The sequence below is a fragment of the Zootoca vivipara genome, chromosome 2, assembly GCF_963506605.1.
Source record: "Zootoca vivipara chromosome 2, rZooViv1.1, whole genome shotgun sequence".
Taxonomy (NCBI): domain Eukaryota; kingdom Metazoa; phylum Chordata; class Lepidosauria; order Squamata; family Lacertidae; genus Zootoca; species Zootoca vivipara.
This window is the reverse complement of record NC_083277.1, coordinates 45,917,845-45,934,884: the sequence shown is the minus strand read 5'-3', so window position 1 is coordinate 45,934,884 and position 17,040 is coordinate 45,917,845. Positions and strand designations below refer to the sequence as shown.

At 42.4% G+C, this 17,040-nt stretch overlaps 1 protein-coding gene across 1 annotated transcript in view; it reads right to left on the bottom strand.

Moving 5' to 3' along the window:
* The window catches only part of PHF2 (PHD finger protein 2), a 118,547-nt gene that overhangs the window by 51,564 nt on the left and 49,943 nt on the right, over positions 1-17,040 (bottom strand). The window contains exon 2 of the mRNA XM_035106300.2: positions 11,804-11,889. Within this exon, the coding sequence (XP_034962191.2) occupies positions 11,804-11,889 (86 nt within the window). The remainder of the gene's footprint in view (positions 1-11,803; positions 11,890-17,040) is intronic.

Genomic DNA, 17,040 nt, shown 5'->3' with positions numbered 1-17,040 from the left:
GGACAAGAAGCTACAGTTAGAACTGGATATGGAACAACTGAGTGGTTCAAAATTGGGAAAGGAGTACGACAAGGTTGTATATTGTCTCCCTGCTTATTTAACTTATATGCAGAATTCATCATGCGAAAGGCTGGACTAGATGAATCCCAAGCTGGAATTAAGATTGCCGGAAGAAATATCAACAACCTCAGATATGCAGATGACACAACCTTGATGGCAGAAAGCGAGGAGGAATTAAAGAACCTTTTAATGAGGGTGAAAGAGGAGAGCGCAAAATATGGTCTGAAGCTCAACATCAAAAAAACCAAGATCATGGCCACTGGTCCCATCACCTCCTGGCAAATAGAAGGGGAAGAAATGGAGGCAGTGAGAGATTTTACCTTCTTGGGCTCCTTGATCACTGCAGATGGTGACAGCAGTCACGAAATTAAAAGACGCCTGCTTCTTGGGAGAAAAGCAATGACAAACCTAGATAGCATCTTAAAAAGCAGAGACATCACCTTGCCGACAAAGGTCCGTATAGTTAAAGCTATGGTTTTCCCAGTAGTGATGTATGGAAGTGAGAGCTGGACCATAAAGAAGGCTGATCGCCGAAGAATTGATGCTTTTGAATTATGGTGTTGGAGGAGACTCTTGAGAGTCCCATGGACTGCTAGAAGATCAAACCTATCCATTCTTAAGGAAATCAGCCCTGAGTGCTCCCTGGAAGGACAGATCGTGAAGCTGAGGCTCCAATACTTTGGCCACCTCATGAGAAGAGAAGAATCCTTGGAAAAGACCCTGATGTTGGGAAAGATTGAGGGCACTAGGAGAAGGGGACGTCAGAGGACAAGATGGTTGGACAGTGTTCTCGAGGCTACGAACATGGGTTTGACCAGACTGCGGGAGGCAGTGCAGGACAGGAGTGCCTGGCGTGCTGTGGTCCATGGGGTCACGAAGAGTCGGACACGACTAAACGACTAAACAACAACAACAAGGTTTCAGAGGGAGTTTAGAAGGTAAGAAAACGGAGGGAGAGACAAAGGTTTGTCCCCTTTCAGGGCAAGCTATTTATCTAAGGCTTTTTTAAAAAGAGCTTTCTGATAGTAAAATAAGTATTACTTTGCTTCTTTAATAGCTTGTATCCCACTCCCTTTCAAAAAATAAACCCAAATTACAATAAGATATACATGCAGCAAAACCAAATCCACAAAATATAGCCATCAACCAAGAAAACATACTAACCCCAAACCCCCCTTCCAATAAAAAACCAACAGAAACAGTAAATTTAAAAAACAAAAAAGTGTGAAGACACAGAGAAAGGGAAGCAGGCACAATGTATTCATAATGAGAGGATACATGGTTTTCAACTGAAGGCTCTCCTAAACAAACAGCCTTTGGCCAAACTCCTAAAACCATAGCATCCCAGGGCTTGGCAAATCTCAACTGGAAAAGCAATTCTGTTCCAGAAGGACTCTATTGCATGATCATCCTACGTATATAGGCTGTCGGTTATAGAACCGCCGTCACCAACACGGTGCCCTCCAGGTGTCGTTGGACTCTAACTCCTATAACCAAAGCCAGCACATCTAGAGGGCACCAGACCAGCGAAGGCTCCTATAGGACATGACTATTCACTGAGGTCCCTGCTCTGCTGAATGGCTGGGGCAGCATTTTCATACCCAACCCCCTGGAAAAGGGAAGAGAAAATGCAGGGTGCAAAATTGGTGTGCCGGGTGAAGGAGTGGAGAAGGTGGGTTAGTGGAAAAGTCTTTCCTCTGCCTCCCAATGGTCTCATTGCTCTTCAGCTTAGCAACCCAACCACCTTCCAGGGATGCAAGATGGGTTGCACGATGCACAAGTTAAAGGGGCTGCGTAGGATTTTGTTAACTTGCTGACCCAGATTGGCAGAACGGCTGGTGAGGTTTTCTTCACCCAGGCTACGCTTGCCTGAGGGAGAGGCCCCTTGGACCCACACAGCACCTGCCAACCTACACTCTCAAGACATCCGTCCTTCAAGCAAGCAAGGCCTAAGGCGGCAGGTGCAGCGTGGGTTGAAAGAGGACAATACTGAAAGCTGCAACAAATTTGATGAGCACCCTGTGGCATCTTTCAAGGTAAGGGGAAGCTTCCTCAGACCTGTCCCTTCAAGGCTTTGAATGTGTGAAGTGGGGCAAGACCTCCACTGGCAGCCTGTCCAACTCATCTTCACAAAGCCATGAGACCTGGAGTGGTAAGGTGGGCGAATCCTCCTTGGCACAGCAATGTGTGGGCCAGGAGGGACCGTGGAGAGAGGAAAGATCTGTTGAATTTAGGCCTGTGGGATTTAGTACTAATTTTAAGTGAGTACAGAGGGATGTGATCGGCCGATCACATCCCTCTGTACTCACTTAAAATTAGTACTAAATTCCACAGGCCTAAATTCAACAGATCTTTCCTCTCTCCGGGTGATGTATCTGTGGTGATGTAGACACGCATACACATTTTTGTTTTTAAAAATACTGAAAATCAAGGCACTTGCAATATATGCAGAGCATATTCTGTAAATTGGTGCCTGTTTGTTTGTTTGTTTGTTTTAAATTAAAATCAAACTTTATTGAGATTTGAATTAAAACATATCAAATCAAGACAAAACAAAATAAAATGTATCAAATCAAAATCTAAGAATGCATACAATACTTCCATATTTTCATCTGAAAAATAACTAATATCTAATACAGAATTCAGCTAGACCTTCCTGTCTAGTCTCTTTTCTCAATCAAATTCAACTAAAGTAAAACGTACATCAAATATATCTCATAAACATGTCAAACAAATAGAATTTTCCTCTCCTTTCATATACTTCCACTGGTCTTCATCTCGGTCTCTTTAAATTTGTAACTTGTTACTGCTTCCTCATCATTCTAAACGTCACTTGTTTCCCGTTTTGTTTTATAAACCTTACATACAGTACAGAGCTTCAGAAATGAATCCAGGATTTTAATGTGGGACATTGTTGCTTCATATAATTTCCGGATTTTCCTCAATTTCGTTCAAAATATTATTTGCCACCGCCTCTGATTGAATTAGTTAATTTTGCTAGATCTACATATCCAAATAATTTCTCCTGCCACTCATTAATATTTGGTATATCTTGTCTTTTTCCAATATGTGGCAACTAGTATTCTTGCGGCTGCAGTTGCATATAAAAATATTTTTTGATCTGGTTTTTTAATCCCTTCATCTATCATTCCCAATAAAAAAATTTCAGGGTTTTGCTTTACATTATACTTCAATATTTTTTTAAATTTCTTCCAAGATCTGATTCCAAAAGGGTTTTATCATGTCACATTGCCAAGTTGGTGCCTGTTTGGTGGTGAAGTCTGCTCAGGATTATGTGTCGCCATCCACCATCAATCACTGCCTGACTGCATATTAGAGAATCCACGTGCGCAATATGTGAGAGAGTGACCAAGCGTGCAATAGAAATGAGAATTATTTTGCCTATAATGTCAATTTTTCAAAAATGCCAAAGAAAATAAATAAAGCTAGAATAAATGTGCACAATTCAATCGCCCTCAGTAAGGACAGCCTGGAATGGTAACACCAAAAATAGAAGGCAAATGTCCAAGATATTGCATCAGGAATATGCAGTTGGGGAAGAGCCACTAGTTTAGGGCTGCCATACATCCAGGTTTTCCAGATCAGACTGTCAAAACGGCATTCGGGTGGATTTTTGCCGAATTTGCAAAATGTCTGGGGAAACCTGGCCGTATGGCAACTAGGGCAATTTTTGAAAAAAAAAAAAAAGTGCTGTAATTTTTTAAAAAAAAAGCTCAAAGACTTAGTTTTTTGGGGGGAGATGTTCCCCCCAAAGGTCAACCTCTTCTTTACTATATGTGCATGACGCTTAATGCTCACTGCAGCGCATGAACAAACAGCTTCTATTACTGACAAAAGCAACTACAAAAGACTAATGCAGCTGGTATAATAAATTAATAAAAGCTGTTTCCTCTCCAATATCACTCTCCTTAAAAGTGAGCAAATATCATGTATTCATTATTAATTAAATTTATCTGACATGTTTTGCTCTGAAGTCTCTCAAAACAACAAATAAATTAAAACCTGATATAAAAAAGCTGTAAAAATACATATAAAAGGAAATGCATATAAATACATATAAAAGAAATGAATGCACTTCACTTAGAAAGGATGGATAGAAAAAGAAGACACAGACATTTATTAAAATCTTTTATGAACCACTCTTCATTGATCACACAATTTCTGGCATTTCCCTTATAAGGTGTTGTTTACCTTCCCCCGTCCCCATCATTTTGGAGATAGTCTCTTTGACTTAGATCACTTTAAAAAAAAACCCTCTCCCTCCCCTGCTTATGTTCACCTTGGGAGACCCCCCTTTGACCTGAATACACCTGCCTCAACTTGAGATTCAAGTGAAGCAGTTGCACAGCGCTACTTAAAATCACCTGAAATAGCTTCACTAAACCTGGCAATGCTCAGCAACTGAAAATAACAGGACTTAAGCACCCACCTTGGAACATATTGTAGAACACAACATTCTCCATCTCCCATCCATTGGGCTGCATCCCAATGGCAGAATGAAGTTCCTCTGAGAAAAGGAACCTTTGTATGCAGCCTGCTGGGCTGCTTTTAAGAATTCAGTCAGTCACTTTCACAGGAGACATCTTAATTAAAATCTGATTAAACACACATCTATAACCTGCGATTATTATGTTCATCAAATGCAGCGTTCTCCCTTGCGGCAGTTCCATGTTCTGTCAGGAAGGCTGATCTAGGCTCCAAAATCCAGTTTCCCCTTGCAGATTCATCAAAAGCCTCCTACTCCTTTATTTATGGATTGGAATGCTTTACAAATGTTCACACTTTCATTAACGAAGGTGGTAATCATAGCATTACCATCTTGTGAAACTACTGATGAAGTAGTGTATTTTACAGGTAGTCTCAGTACATAAACGGGGCCAGCTATATGGTACTCTACGGATGCCTGCAGGAAGCTGATTATCTTGTTCCACGTAAGTCTGGTTTCAGAGCTGGTTTAAGCACTAAAAAATAGCATTAGTCACACTGATCAATGACCTGTATCAGAAGAAAGACTGTATCAGAAGAAATGGGAGTGCCTGATCACCTCATCCGTCTCCTGAGAAATCTCTATGTGGGACAAGAAAATACAGTTAGAACTGGATATGGAATAACTGGTTGGTTCAAAATTGGGAAAGGAGTACGACTGTATATATTCTCCCTGCTTATTTAACTTATATGCAGAATTCATCATGTGAAAGGCTGGACTGGATGAATCCCAAACCGGAATTAAGATTGCCGGAAGAAATATCAACAACCTCAGATATGCAGATGACACAACCTTGATGGCAGAAAGTGAGGAGGAATTAAAGAACCTTTTAATGAGGGTGAAAGAGGAAAGCGCAAAATATGGTCTGAACATAAAACAAAACAACTAAGATCATGGTCACTGGTCCCATCACAAATAGAAGGGGAAGAAATGGAGGCAGTGAGAGATTTTACTTTCTTGGGTTCCATGATCACTGCAGATGGTGAAAGCAGTCACGAAATTAAAAGACGCCTGCTTCTTGGGAGAAAAGCAATGACAAACCTAGACAGCATCTTCAAAAGCAGAGATATTACCTTGCTGACAAGGGTCCGTACAGTATAGTTAAAGCTATGGTTTTCCCAGTAGTGATGTATGGAAGTGAGAGCTGGACCATAAAGAAGGCTGATCGCCGAAGAATTGATGCTTTTGAATTATGGTGCTGGATGAGACTCTTGAGAGTCCCATGGACTGCAAGAATATTAAACCTATCCATTCTGAAGGAAATCAGCCCTGAGTGCTCCCTGGAAGGACAGATTCTGAAGCTGAGGCTCCGATACTTTGGCCACCTCATGAGAAGAGAAGACTCCCTAGAAAAGACCCTGATGTTGGGAAAGATTGAGGGCACAAGGAGAAGGGGACGACAGAGGACGAGATGGTTGGACAGTGTTCTTGAAGCCACCAACATGAGTCTGACCAAACTGCGGGAGGCAGTGGAAGACTGGAGTGCCTGGCGTGCTCTGGTCCATGGGGTCACAAAGAGTCGGACACGACTAAACAACAGCAACATGGCACCCTCTCTTGCACCAGTCCTGGGAGTTGAAAGCACAGTGTTGCTTTGGTTGTTCTGCTCCTACCTACAGGGCAAATTTCAGAGAGCAGCAGTGGGGAGCGATCATCCATTCCCATGCCAGCTATGCTGCTGGATCCCACAAGCTATTTTGTTCTGCTGCGGAAAACACAGTTACTTGTATGAAAAGAGGAGTCACAACATGAGTGGGATGCAGAAACAAAGATATTGGAAATTGGTGGTGGCACATGGGGGCGGGTGACACAGATCAGCAGAAGTGGCCTCCTGGAAGCAGTGGCACTGTATTCACCATGGCAGGAATAGGATGTGATGGGGTGAGGTTATTAAAGCTTCCCAATTTACAGAACATGAGAATAAGTGGTGGTCGCCATCTGCAAATGAGAAGTAGTGAATGCCTACTCCAAGATGCTGACATGTACAGCATGATCTCAATGCGCATGTCCTACAGTGACACACTTACTAGTTATCATGATTCATATCACTCTGAGTATTGTATGAATGAATGCATCCCTGATTTGTCCCCCAGTTCTAACTAGCATTCCAGTCCTCAAAAAACTTTTGCCAGCAACGGCCTCACAAACTTGCTTCTAATAATAATTAAAAGGCAGTTGATGTTTTCCCCCCAACTGCAGCAAAACTCAGGCCCTGGTCCGACTCTACCGAAACCTTTTGTCTTCCACCGAATTATCCCAAGAAACACGTTTTTAACAAATGTCCATTTCTTCAGCATTGCCTACACAAATGCAATTAAATCAAAATTACTGTAAATGTCATCCAAGAGGAAGCAATTTCCTAAAAACTAGTCAGCAGGCTGCAATAGTAAAGTAGAAAGTACAAGGAGAAAGTTATTTTTATGTTTGACATCTGGAAGGCATCTGTCGTGGAATGTGTGCACTAGGCATCCTTTCTTAAAAGAAAAAAAAAATTCCTACAACTTTCATAATAACAATGAGTGCTTATCTTTGCTGCAAATCTTGCAGTAAGTAAATCAGATGAAGGAGAACACCGCTGAAAGAAGGAGACTTACTTCTGAGCGATCACGCTGAAAATAACTAACACTGTAAATGCTTACTTAGAGGCAGTCCCACTGTGTTCAATGAGACTTAGTGCCTAGTGAGTATATTTAGGACTTTAGTCTACATGGGTCAGTTTAGACACAATGTCGAAGCACGATTAAGGAAGCTTAACTATGGTATGACATCTGAAACCATAGCTTGAAGTGGGTGGATATGGTTTATTTCTATGGATCATGGCATTAGTGCAGTTGGTGTTAAGTTTGATATAAAAGGCATCCCCTTGTAAAGTAACTGTGACCCTGGTACAGTTCCTATCTCTCACACATGACCTGGAAAGAGCAGCTAACATCCTGACCCTGAGAGTTGCAGAAGAAATCAGAGCACTAATCCTTGCATTTGCCCAAAAGATCTAGTTATCAGCCTCCTGTCAGCAGGAACCAGACCTCACGCAGACAATAAAGGTCTCTCTTAAGAGTAGATTTATGATCCAGGAATTGTAGCGATAAAGACGTGGTCTTCCAAAATATACGGTCGTTCCCTTCCCTTCAAATCTATCTGCTATGAAAGACTACAGTAAACCAGAAGGAACAGACACAGTTTGAAGGATTTGGTGTCTTGCTCTTCACTCACTAAGCAAGCCTCTTCCCTTCTCCTAGTTAGTTGGATCCAAAGTATATTTAAACCCCAAGTTTTTCAATAGTCAGCTCACAGCTCCCCCTCTTTGCTCCTCAGCAATCTCAAGGGCCATCCCTACACTTCATTGGACCATGAACCAAAGGAATGGGTGAGGGAATTCTGTTGCCTTGCTGACACAGGATTCTAGGGGAGAACTGAGGGGGGTTGGCAGGCGTTAATGTTTCATTCATCGTTAGGTTGTGCATTTTGATGTTTTTATAATGTAAACCGTCCTGCAATCCTTTGCTAATGAGCAGTAAAACAAACAAACAAACAAACTTTGCTCTCACAGAAGGCACAGAGTTCAAATCCCTGACTTTGTGCCTCATTTGCTCCAAGATCAGGTATTCCGCCTGCCCCCAATTTAGTTTTTTTTCCTCTTTAGTGTGAGTCAGTGGCAAACTGTTGCACTCAACTCTCTAGGTTTGGGGTAGTTAGGGAATGTTAATGATATTCTGTGAATCATAGTCCCTGCCCACATATTCACAACTTGCTATCTAAAGTAGCACTTGCATGCTCTGTCCTTCACTTCCATGGAATAAACCAATTATTTTCTACTTCCTGGTGTGATGTGACAAATTCTATACTGGGTATACACACATTTTAAACAATCGCATGCCCCGACTCCATTGCTCTCCATAGGATACGCTGGGTTTATCTATGCATGTGGTGGGCAGATATCCAGGCTGATGTACACCTCGTAACAATCTCACTAACTTAGAACTGAAATTGTACACACAGTTTCAGCTGTTGTTCAGAGCAGACAGAAAATACAAGCGGAGAAGTAGCAGACAGTGTGGTGAACAGGGGTGCTCACCTGAACTCCAGTCAATGATGGAGAAAGAGGAGTACAGGTGAGGCAGTGCTGAGGTCAACATGATGCGAATGCAAATCGAATCTGGTGCTCCAGCTGATGCTTTTACACTGCACCAACATCTCTGTTGCCGCCTCCTCTACTTCCCCATAAGCAGTAGTGATGTGACCAACCAGAGGCCAGGTGTGTGCTGCCACCACCCCACCACACCAACTCCTATCAGGAGCCCCAAATTATGGTTTGCCTGTTTTGCATATTGACTTTTAAGGCATGGTTTGGGTTTCAGTCAGTCAGGTCGTGCACCCATAGGAGCGACCAGAGAAGGAATGGCCGCTGGGAGAAGAAGCACAGAGAGAAGAAACGCCATGGTACATCTGCATCAGCACAACTGGCTGCCTTCATCTGCCCCAGCTGCAACAAAACATGTCTCTCCCACATCAGTCTCTACAAGCCACAGCAGGCACTGTAACCTTCCAACAGTTTGACTTCACCCACAAGGGCCCAGTACTCCATTGTTTCCCGAGACAGATGGAAGCCAACAATAGATATGACTAGTACCAGCATTATTTTATTTAGTCCCTATATTAAGGTGTGTGTCTCCACAGTGTTGGTTTGTGTCCATTGGGATTGGTAGGGCAGACAGGGCAGGGAGTTAAACAGTATGTAGCGTCAAAGCCAATGTAAGAGGCAGATCCAAGGAATTCTAGTTTTGCCCCCATCCTATTCTCTGATTAGTACTTCTACAAAATCAGCACTTAGACCCGTGTTTCTCAAACTTGGGGTCCACAGCTAGCAAGCAATGAAGGGAGTTGTAGTCCTACAGCTGTGGACTCAAATTTGATAAACACTTAGACTAAGGAGGAGGGAGCTGATATTCAGTGCGATCCTCTGGTTTGTTTTCCTTATTTTCATGTTTTTATCCTGTATTTTACTCTCTGAACCACCCTGAGATCTTATGATGAAGGGCAGTTTATAAATGAAATGAAAAGAAAGAAAGAAAGAAAGAAAGAAAGAAAGAAAGAAAGAAAGAAAGAAAGAAAGAGGGGTGTAGGTTGGCTGAGGGCAGGCAGCCCCATTTGCTTTAACTGCTCCTCAGCATTTGTCATTTTCCCAAATCTTATTTTGGGAATTATTATTTTGAAATCAAAAAATCATCCAAACCCAGCTGTGTCACACCATGGAATGCCAACTTTAGTTAAAAGCCTTTAAGAGTCTACTTTATGAAAATCATGTGCAGATTTTACAGTATATTATTATTATTATTATTATTATTATTATTATTATTATTATTTATACCGCCCTATACCTGGAGGTCTCAGGGCAGCTCACAGAATAAAATCAAGATATAAAACCACAAAATACTTAATAGAAATGCCCTGTTTTGTCTACACTCCCAGCAGATATTTGACTGTGTACAGCAAATTGCCACGGCCAGATTTTGTTGAGTATTAAGAAGCCAAAATGTGCTCAAAGTATTCAATACTAGATTTCTCCCCAAAACACAGTTGTCATAATAACTGGAATATTACACTTATTGTCTTATTTGAAAAGTTGTTTAACTTTGATCCTGAGCACTAGCGGTTCCTCATTCCCTTTACACAGGAGGCCTATAAAAACAGACAAGGTAAAGGGGTGTGTTCTACAGATCCCAAAATACGTTGAGGACAGTAAAAGATAAATCATATATTTGTGTGGCAAAGAACGGAACTGCACTATCAACCTATATTAATATTAGACAGACAAACATATTGCAACCTGAGGTAGCAAATTCCTTCCCCTGCCCCTCACTCAGCGTTTTATTGAGGTTCTCTTGTTAGGTAAATCATAAACCCTACGTTAAAATCATCCAATAAAACTTGAAATACTCTGATATATGTTCGCATCTCAATTCCCCACTTCCAGCTGATACACTTCTGTCTTATCTATCCATTCATTTTTAGTCATTTATTCACTTTATCTTTCACTCCTAAATTATGAGGAATTAAATATCATATACATTGCTGTGTTGTTACTGAAGAATTTCATCCAAGACGGCAAAAGGAAAATTAACATTTTATCTCTTATAAAGGAGGTCATTACTGACAAGGAGAATTTTCTGCCACATTGCTTCTCTTCCAGATAAGTTATTCAATTGGAAAATTATTCCCTTTACAATTGACTTATGCAACCCTTTTCTGATGTGTGTGTTTTTCTCTAAGAGTTGAGCCTTTTAAACCTACCTCGAAGAAGGCAAATATGCTGAACCCTTTCTTAAAGTGTTTTTGACTGTCTGCCTTAACACAACCTGCTGTATCATAGCAAGAAAATGTCATATTTCTAATCTTATCCTTACTCAGAAGTAAGTCCATGCATATTTACTTGGAAGTTAAACCCTGCTTAGTTGAATAGTGCTTACTCCCAAGAGCTAAAGAATTTCAAAAAATTTCCTGTGATTTTTCTAGATTTTTCTTGATGGCTGGGAGGTGGATGGGCGAACTGAGCTGGCTGAAAATCAATTATTTTAAACCAATGTGAGGAACTATGAAAGATCTGTCTGTGAGGGTCCATTTACCCATATAAGTTATCACTTGGCATTTCAGTCATCAGATAATGAATTTGCATGTTTGTTTGAATCTGTGCTTACCCGAGTTTTAACCAAAAATATTTAATAACAACATCAGTTTGTTGTCCATGCTTTTTTAAAGGTATTTATCATAAACAGAAAATATGGGCTTAGTCCAGGGCTGTCTCAAGCAGGTCGGGCGCCGTGGCGCCGTGGCGCGAAAATCGCTCCGGTGCCCTTTGCCGCGCAGCACCCACCTGCCGGCCGGCGCCCTAGCGCCCTGCGCCACTGAGACTACCCCTAGAGCTGGGCCAGGCTTAGTCCTATATATTCCACTTCTGTATCAGACTTTATTCCACTAAATTATCGCACATGCAGAATGTTTTTTGCAAGCACCACAGAGCTTCACTTGCCTCCTCTTCACCCATGTGCCAGAACCAGCTATGGGGGTGCTCAGGGTGGAGGAGGAGTCAGGAGGGGGAGAGGAAGCTTCATTATGCTCACGGAAATTGTTCTGCATGCACAATGATACAAGCCATACAATATTTTGGGTAAGAGAATAGTACAGTACTTGCAATGTAACAGAAGGACTCTATTGGTCAGGGGACTACTGTATACTTACAAGTAGACTTTCCATGGGTTTTCTCACAATTTGGACAGTGGTAGATATCAATATCTGGAGCCTCATCTTCTTCTACACCAACACAACTAAAAGAAATCAAAGAACAAAGAGTTATGTACTGTCTTTTCTCAAATGCGAAAAAATGGATAAAGCAATAAGACATTTCAGGGTTTATCAATCCTCATATCCAAGTTTCAGCCTACCTAGGCCATATATCAAGACTTGGAAATATCCATTATGTGATGACATGGTCTATGCTAGTTGGAGCCATTTCCATTCATTGTCCGACATACCAGGACAGCATTGCGTTTCTATCTCTTCCCCCAAGCAATTGCCTCTGATTATGTAACTGGTTATCTGGACCTGGGTCAGGAGAACACAATGTGACAACACTCTTCATGTCTTTAGCATCACCCTGCTGCTTTGGTGCAGCTGGGTTAAGTATTAAAAGTAATGCCAAGGTCAGACACATCCTTCATTTGAGAGCAACCAGACAAGAAGGACCTGCAATTCACACAGTAGACTTAAATGAAATGTCAAAATTGAAGCCACTGGACAAGAATGAATTTAGCCTCTCCTTTTGCTTTCCCTTTACAAATACAATTTTTTCATGGGAATTTGGTATGCTAAAAGTTTTTAGATATAATAATAATAATAATAATAATAATAATAATAAGGTATTTATACCCTGCCCATCTGGCTGGGTTTCCCCAGCCACTCTGGGCGGCTTCCAACAAAATATTAAAAATACAATAAAATATCAAATATTAAAAACTTCCCTAAACAGGGCTACTTTTTCATCCATTAGATATCAGGGTGGTGTATCAAAGACAACCAAAAATGGTCCTACAACCATGAAATAAAAACTATTAAATGCAGTCCAAACAACTTTAAGTCATTAAAACACAGTAGGCCATGTTATGCAACTAAAGTGCCCAGAGCAGACACAATTTTTTTGAGTTGGCATCGAAAAGTTAATGACGTTGGTGACAGCCATACTTCTGCAGAGAGGGTGTTCCACAGCCAGGGTACCATGACAGAGCAGGGTTTCCTCCCTCACTGACAAACACTTCAAAAGGAGCCTCATCAGCAGATCTTAAGAGTTTGGCAGGCTGCTACAGGGAGAGGTTAATTGGGTCATATCCCATTTTGGGCTTGAAAGGTTGAAACCAGCACCTTGAATTGGGCCCAGAAGCAAACAGGCAGTTCTCTGCTCCATAGGAATTAGAAACAGAAGGAAATGTGGAATAAACTGGGATTGTGATCTATGGCCTGGCTGTGGAAAGCAATGCAAAATTGGGGCGCTTCTACAGAATTCTAATGATATATCTTGGTTTTCTAAAATAGAAAGTATGGTCACAAAGGAAAACTTGGTTTTACGTATGGTGGTGTGTATTCCCCCCCCCCCCCCGCTACATGCTTAAAACTCTAAAGCAGCCTTCCTTGACCCAGTGCCCTCCAGATTGTTTGGATTGCAACATCCATCAGCTTCAGATAATACACTGGCTGGAGGAGGGTGAAAGTTGTTGTCTATATAACATCTGGAGGACAACAGGCAGGGAAGTCTACTGTATCAGGCAGGGGTTGGCAAAAATAAATTAGCCGCAGGCCAGTCCACTGTCCCTCAGACCTTGTGGCGGGCTGGAGAAGCAGCACTGGGGAAGGGAGCTGGAAGAAGAGGTGGTGGGGCAAGTAGTCCTCCTCTCCACCCCCACCCCCAGCCACTGCGCTTACCTTCCCAGGGACTGCCACCACCACCACCGCTGCTGCCGCTTCTCGTGGGTAGGCAAAGTGAGCTCGTCCGCTCCACTCTCTGGCCCACAGGAACACCAGGGTGGTGGTGGAATGGCGGAGGGAAGATGAGCGGTGCGAAAGGGCTGGCTCCAGAGAGGGGCTGCTTAAAATGGTGCTCAGCCAGCTCAGCCCAGCCCCCTTCCTCCTCTAGGCAGGGCAGGGAGAAGCCAGGAGGAGGGAGGGAGGAAGGGCCACCGCGATGTGTGTGAGGGAGAGGGGGGGTAAATGGGAAGGCGCAGGAGGGGAAATGGTGCAGCCTGAATGAACAGAATCCCCTCGCCAATCCACGGACAGTCCGAGGGCCAGATCTTGAAGGCAATTGGGTCTGATCTGGCCCGTGGGCCTTAGTTTGCTGACCCCTGCTATCGGGTATGTGGTCATGATTCAAAGTAAATATAAATAACATTAACATAACCAACACCCCTCCTTGGTACACACATACCACAATGACTCCCAACTGCCCCTCTGCAAAATAATAATATATATGATCTCAACCAGTACAAAGTATGTAAATACAGGCAGCTACGCTGGTGGTTCTGGGTGCAGAAATTGGACATAATTGTAATATAGTTACAACCTGGATCTCTTAGAAATCAGCCCAAAACAGTGCTGAACTATCCAATGTGCCTGCAGAATATGGATTTTGTCTGATGATAACCATTTTGGATTTTGGTTTTGTACAAGTAATTTTGCTGCCATAATCCAGCTCTGCTACACAGAGAAGGAGGACATGTAGCTCACAGCATTTCTTGGTTGCCAAGAAGATTTCTCACATGACAGATGCCCAGGACACACATTAAGGTAGATGACAGAAAATACAGGGCAATGCAGTGTAGGCTGCAGTCAAGCTGTGGGAATGTAATCCAAGGAAAGAACAACCCATGAGAGGGTAATAGAAACTAGATTGGAAAGGAGTCAAGGGCCCAAGAGATATTTATTTATTTATCTATCTATCTATCTATCATCTATTTATTTATTTATTTATTTATTAAAAAATGGTTGCATAATCAAGACAGTGCAGCAAGGAATTGTCATGCAAAGGAGCAATGTTTTTTCATAAGCAACTGAGTCAAATACAATTATCTTTTGCCTGAATCATCTCAGCTTGAAGACACCATCTTTGGCTACAACCTTGTCAGCACAGGATAGACACAATTTAAGCTGAACTGATCCAGATTGCAGCAAGAAGCAGTGGTGTGTGTGTGTGTGTGTGTGTGTGTGTGTGTGTGTGTGTGTGTAAAACCAAACTTTCAAAACGAGTAGACACAACATTTATCAAAAGATAGGTAAAGTGGACTTCTATACAGATAGATATATTAAAATCACATGTCTGGGCAAGCTAGCCTAAACAAAAAATGTTTTCAGCAGGCACCAGAAACATTGCAATGAAGGTTCCTAGCCTATTCTGAATTGGCAGGAAGGTCATTGCTACTACATGAAAGGATCAATGCTTTGCAAGCGTGGAAAGATTATTATGTGGCACTGGTAAAACTGCCAGTTCGGGTGTCAGAATCAATAGCTTTCCAGTGGTAGCCAGAATCCAACTCTATTCCGGACCTGCTGAACATACGAATTCTTATCCCAGTCCCAGACTCTATCTGTTGATTCAATAGATTATGTGGCTGCTCTGTAGGAGAGGACGGATGGCAACAAACCGCAGCCCTAAATGGTCTTGGCCCAGTATTCCTGAAGGAGCATCTCCACCCCCATCGTTCAGCCCAGACGCTGAGGTCCAGCTCCGAGGGCCTTCTGACAGTTCCCTCATTGCAAGAAGCGAAGTTACAGGGAACCAGGCAGAGGGCCTTCTCGGTAGTGGCACCCACCCTGTGGAACGCCCTCCCATCAGATATCAAGGAAATAAACAACCACCTGACTTTTAGAAGACATCTAGACATCTGAAGGCAGCCCTGTTTAGGGAAGTTTTTAAGGTTTGATGTTTTATCGTGTTTTTAATATTCTGTTGCAAGCCGTTCAGAGTGGCTGGGGAAACCCAGCCAGGTGGTGGGGTATAAATAAATAATAATAATTAATAACCCATACAGTAATCAGGCTGTAGCATCTCAAGAAAAGGCAACCACTATATTAGTAGTAGTAGTAGTAGTAGTAGTAGTAGTAGTAGTAGTAGTAAGCCAGTGGCTGATTTTGGGTGTCATTAAAGGCAAAGCCCAGAAAGCTATTTTGTGGGGTTTTCTGCTTCAGGTGCCAAAATAACTTGGTTGTCCCTGCGTACGATGCACCTTGACTTGCTGCCTCAGAGAGTGAAACAGCTGGCCCTGACCCAGGCGCTGCACATAGAGTAGGATTTTGCATTTCTCCTCACTCTCAAAATGAGACACCAACACAGCTGAAGCAGCTACTGCCTCTGCACAGATTAGTAAGTGCCCCCCCCCCGATTTATATCTCACAGCATTGAAGGTATTGGACTGAACCTTTATCTCAACGGATAGTTTGGCTCTGGTGCCAAAGATACCATGAAATTGTGTTCTGTCAGGAAACGAATGCGGCTTTCAAGCCCCAAATAGAGGTTATGTTCCACCCCCCTCCCGCATCCTCCACCACAATATATTTCAAGACTGTCCCTCTCCCTACAGCCACACAGCCTCCGCCGACCAACGGGCATCAGCTTGTGAAAAGTTTGGAATGTGAAAAGGAAATTTTCAGCTTTCTGGTTATGACAGCTTTGCGTCATTTGGGTGCCAAATCACTTTAAAATAAAAGGGGTCTACTCACAAACAAAAACGTTTTTTTCTGCCTATTTCATAACACCTCAAGGTGTACAGATTAATTATGTCCCCCAAAGAGTAGAAAGCCCCTCAAAATGGGTTCTAGGGCACGCAAATACGTGACACAGGCTGCATACACATGTTAACTACAATTACAGCATAATTAAGTTAACCCCCCACCCCCGCAAGAATCCTGGGAACTGTAGCTTACCTCTCACAGAGAGCTACAATTTCCAACACCCTCAACAAGCCAAAGTCCCCAGGATGCTTGTGCTTTAAATGCTGAGACTGTCCCAACAATGTCAAAGTGGGAATGTCCAGAGCATAGCAACAATACAAAACAAAAACCACCACCACCTTCCCTTCCTCAGCTCTTAATACCAAGGACAAAACCAGCCGTCAGGCGGAGCTCAGGTAAAACATGCACATAAATATAAAATTTAGGTAGGAGGTTGAAAGCCAGGACCTTCAAGGCTCCATTCCACATGTAGGGTCAGCTAGTCATGGCCTTGTCATCTGATCATTTAAGTTATTATGTGTTTCATTGCAAAGAGTTGCAGTATAAGGCTGCTATTCATTCATCACAATTCATTCATCACAATATTAAATGCTTAACGCTAGTCCTTCAAATACAGCGCAATCCTCTACTCAGAAGTAAGTCTCATTGAATTCAACAGGACTCACTCCTGGGAGAGTGGGGATAGGATTGCAGCATATATA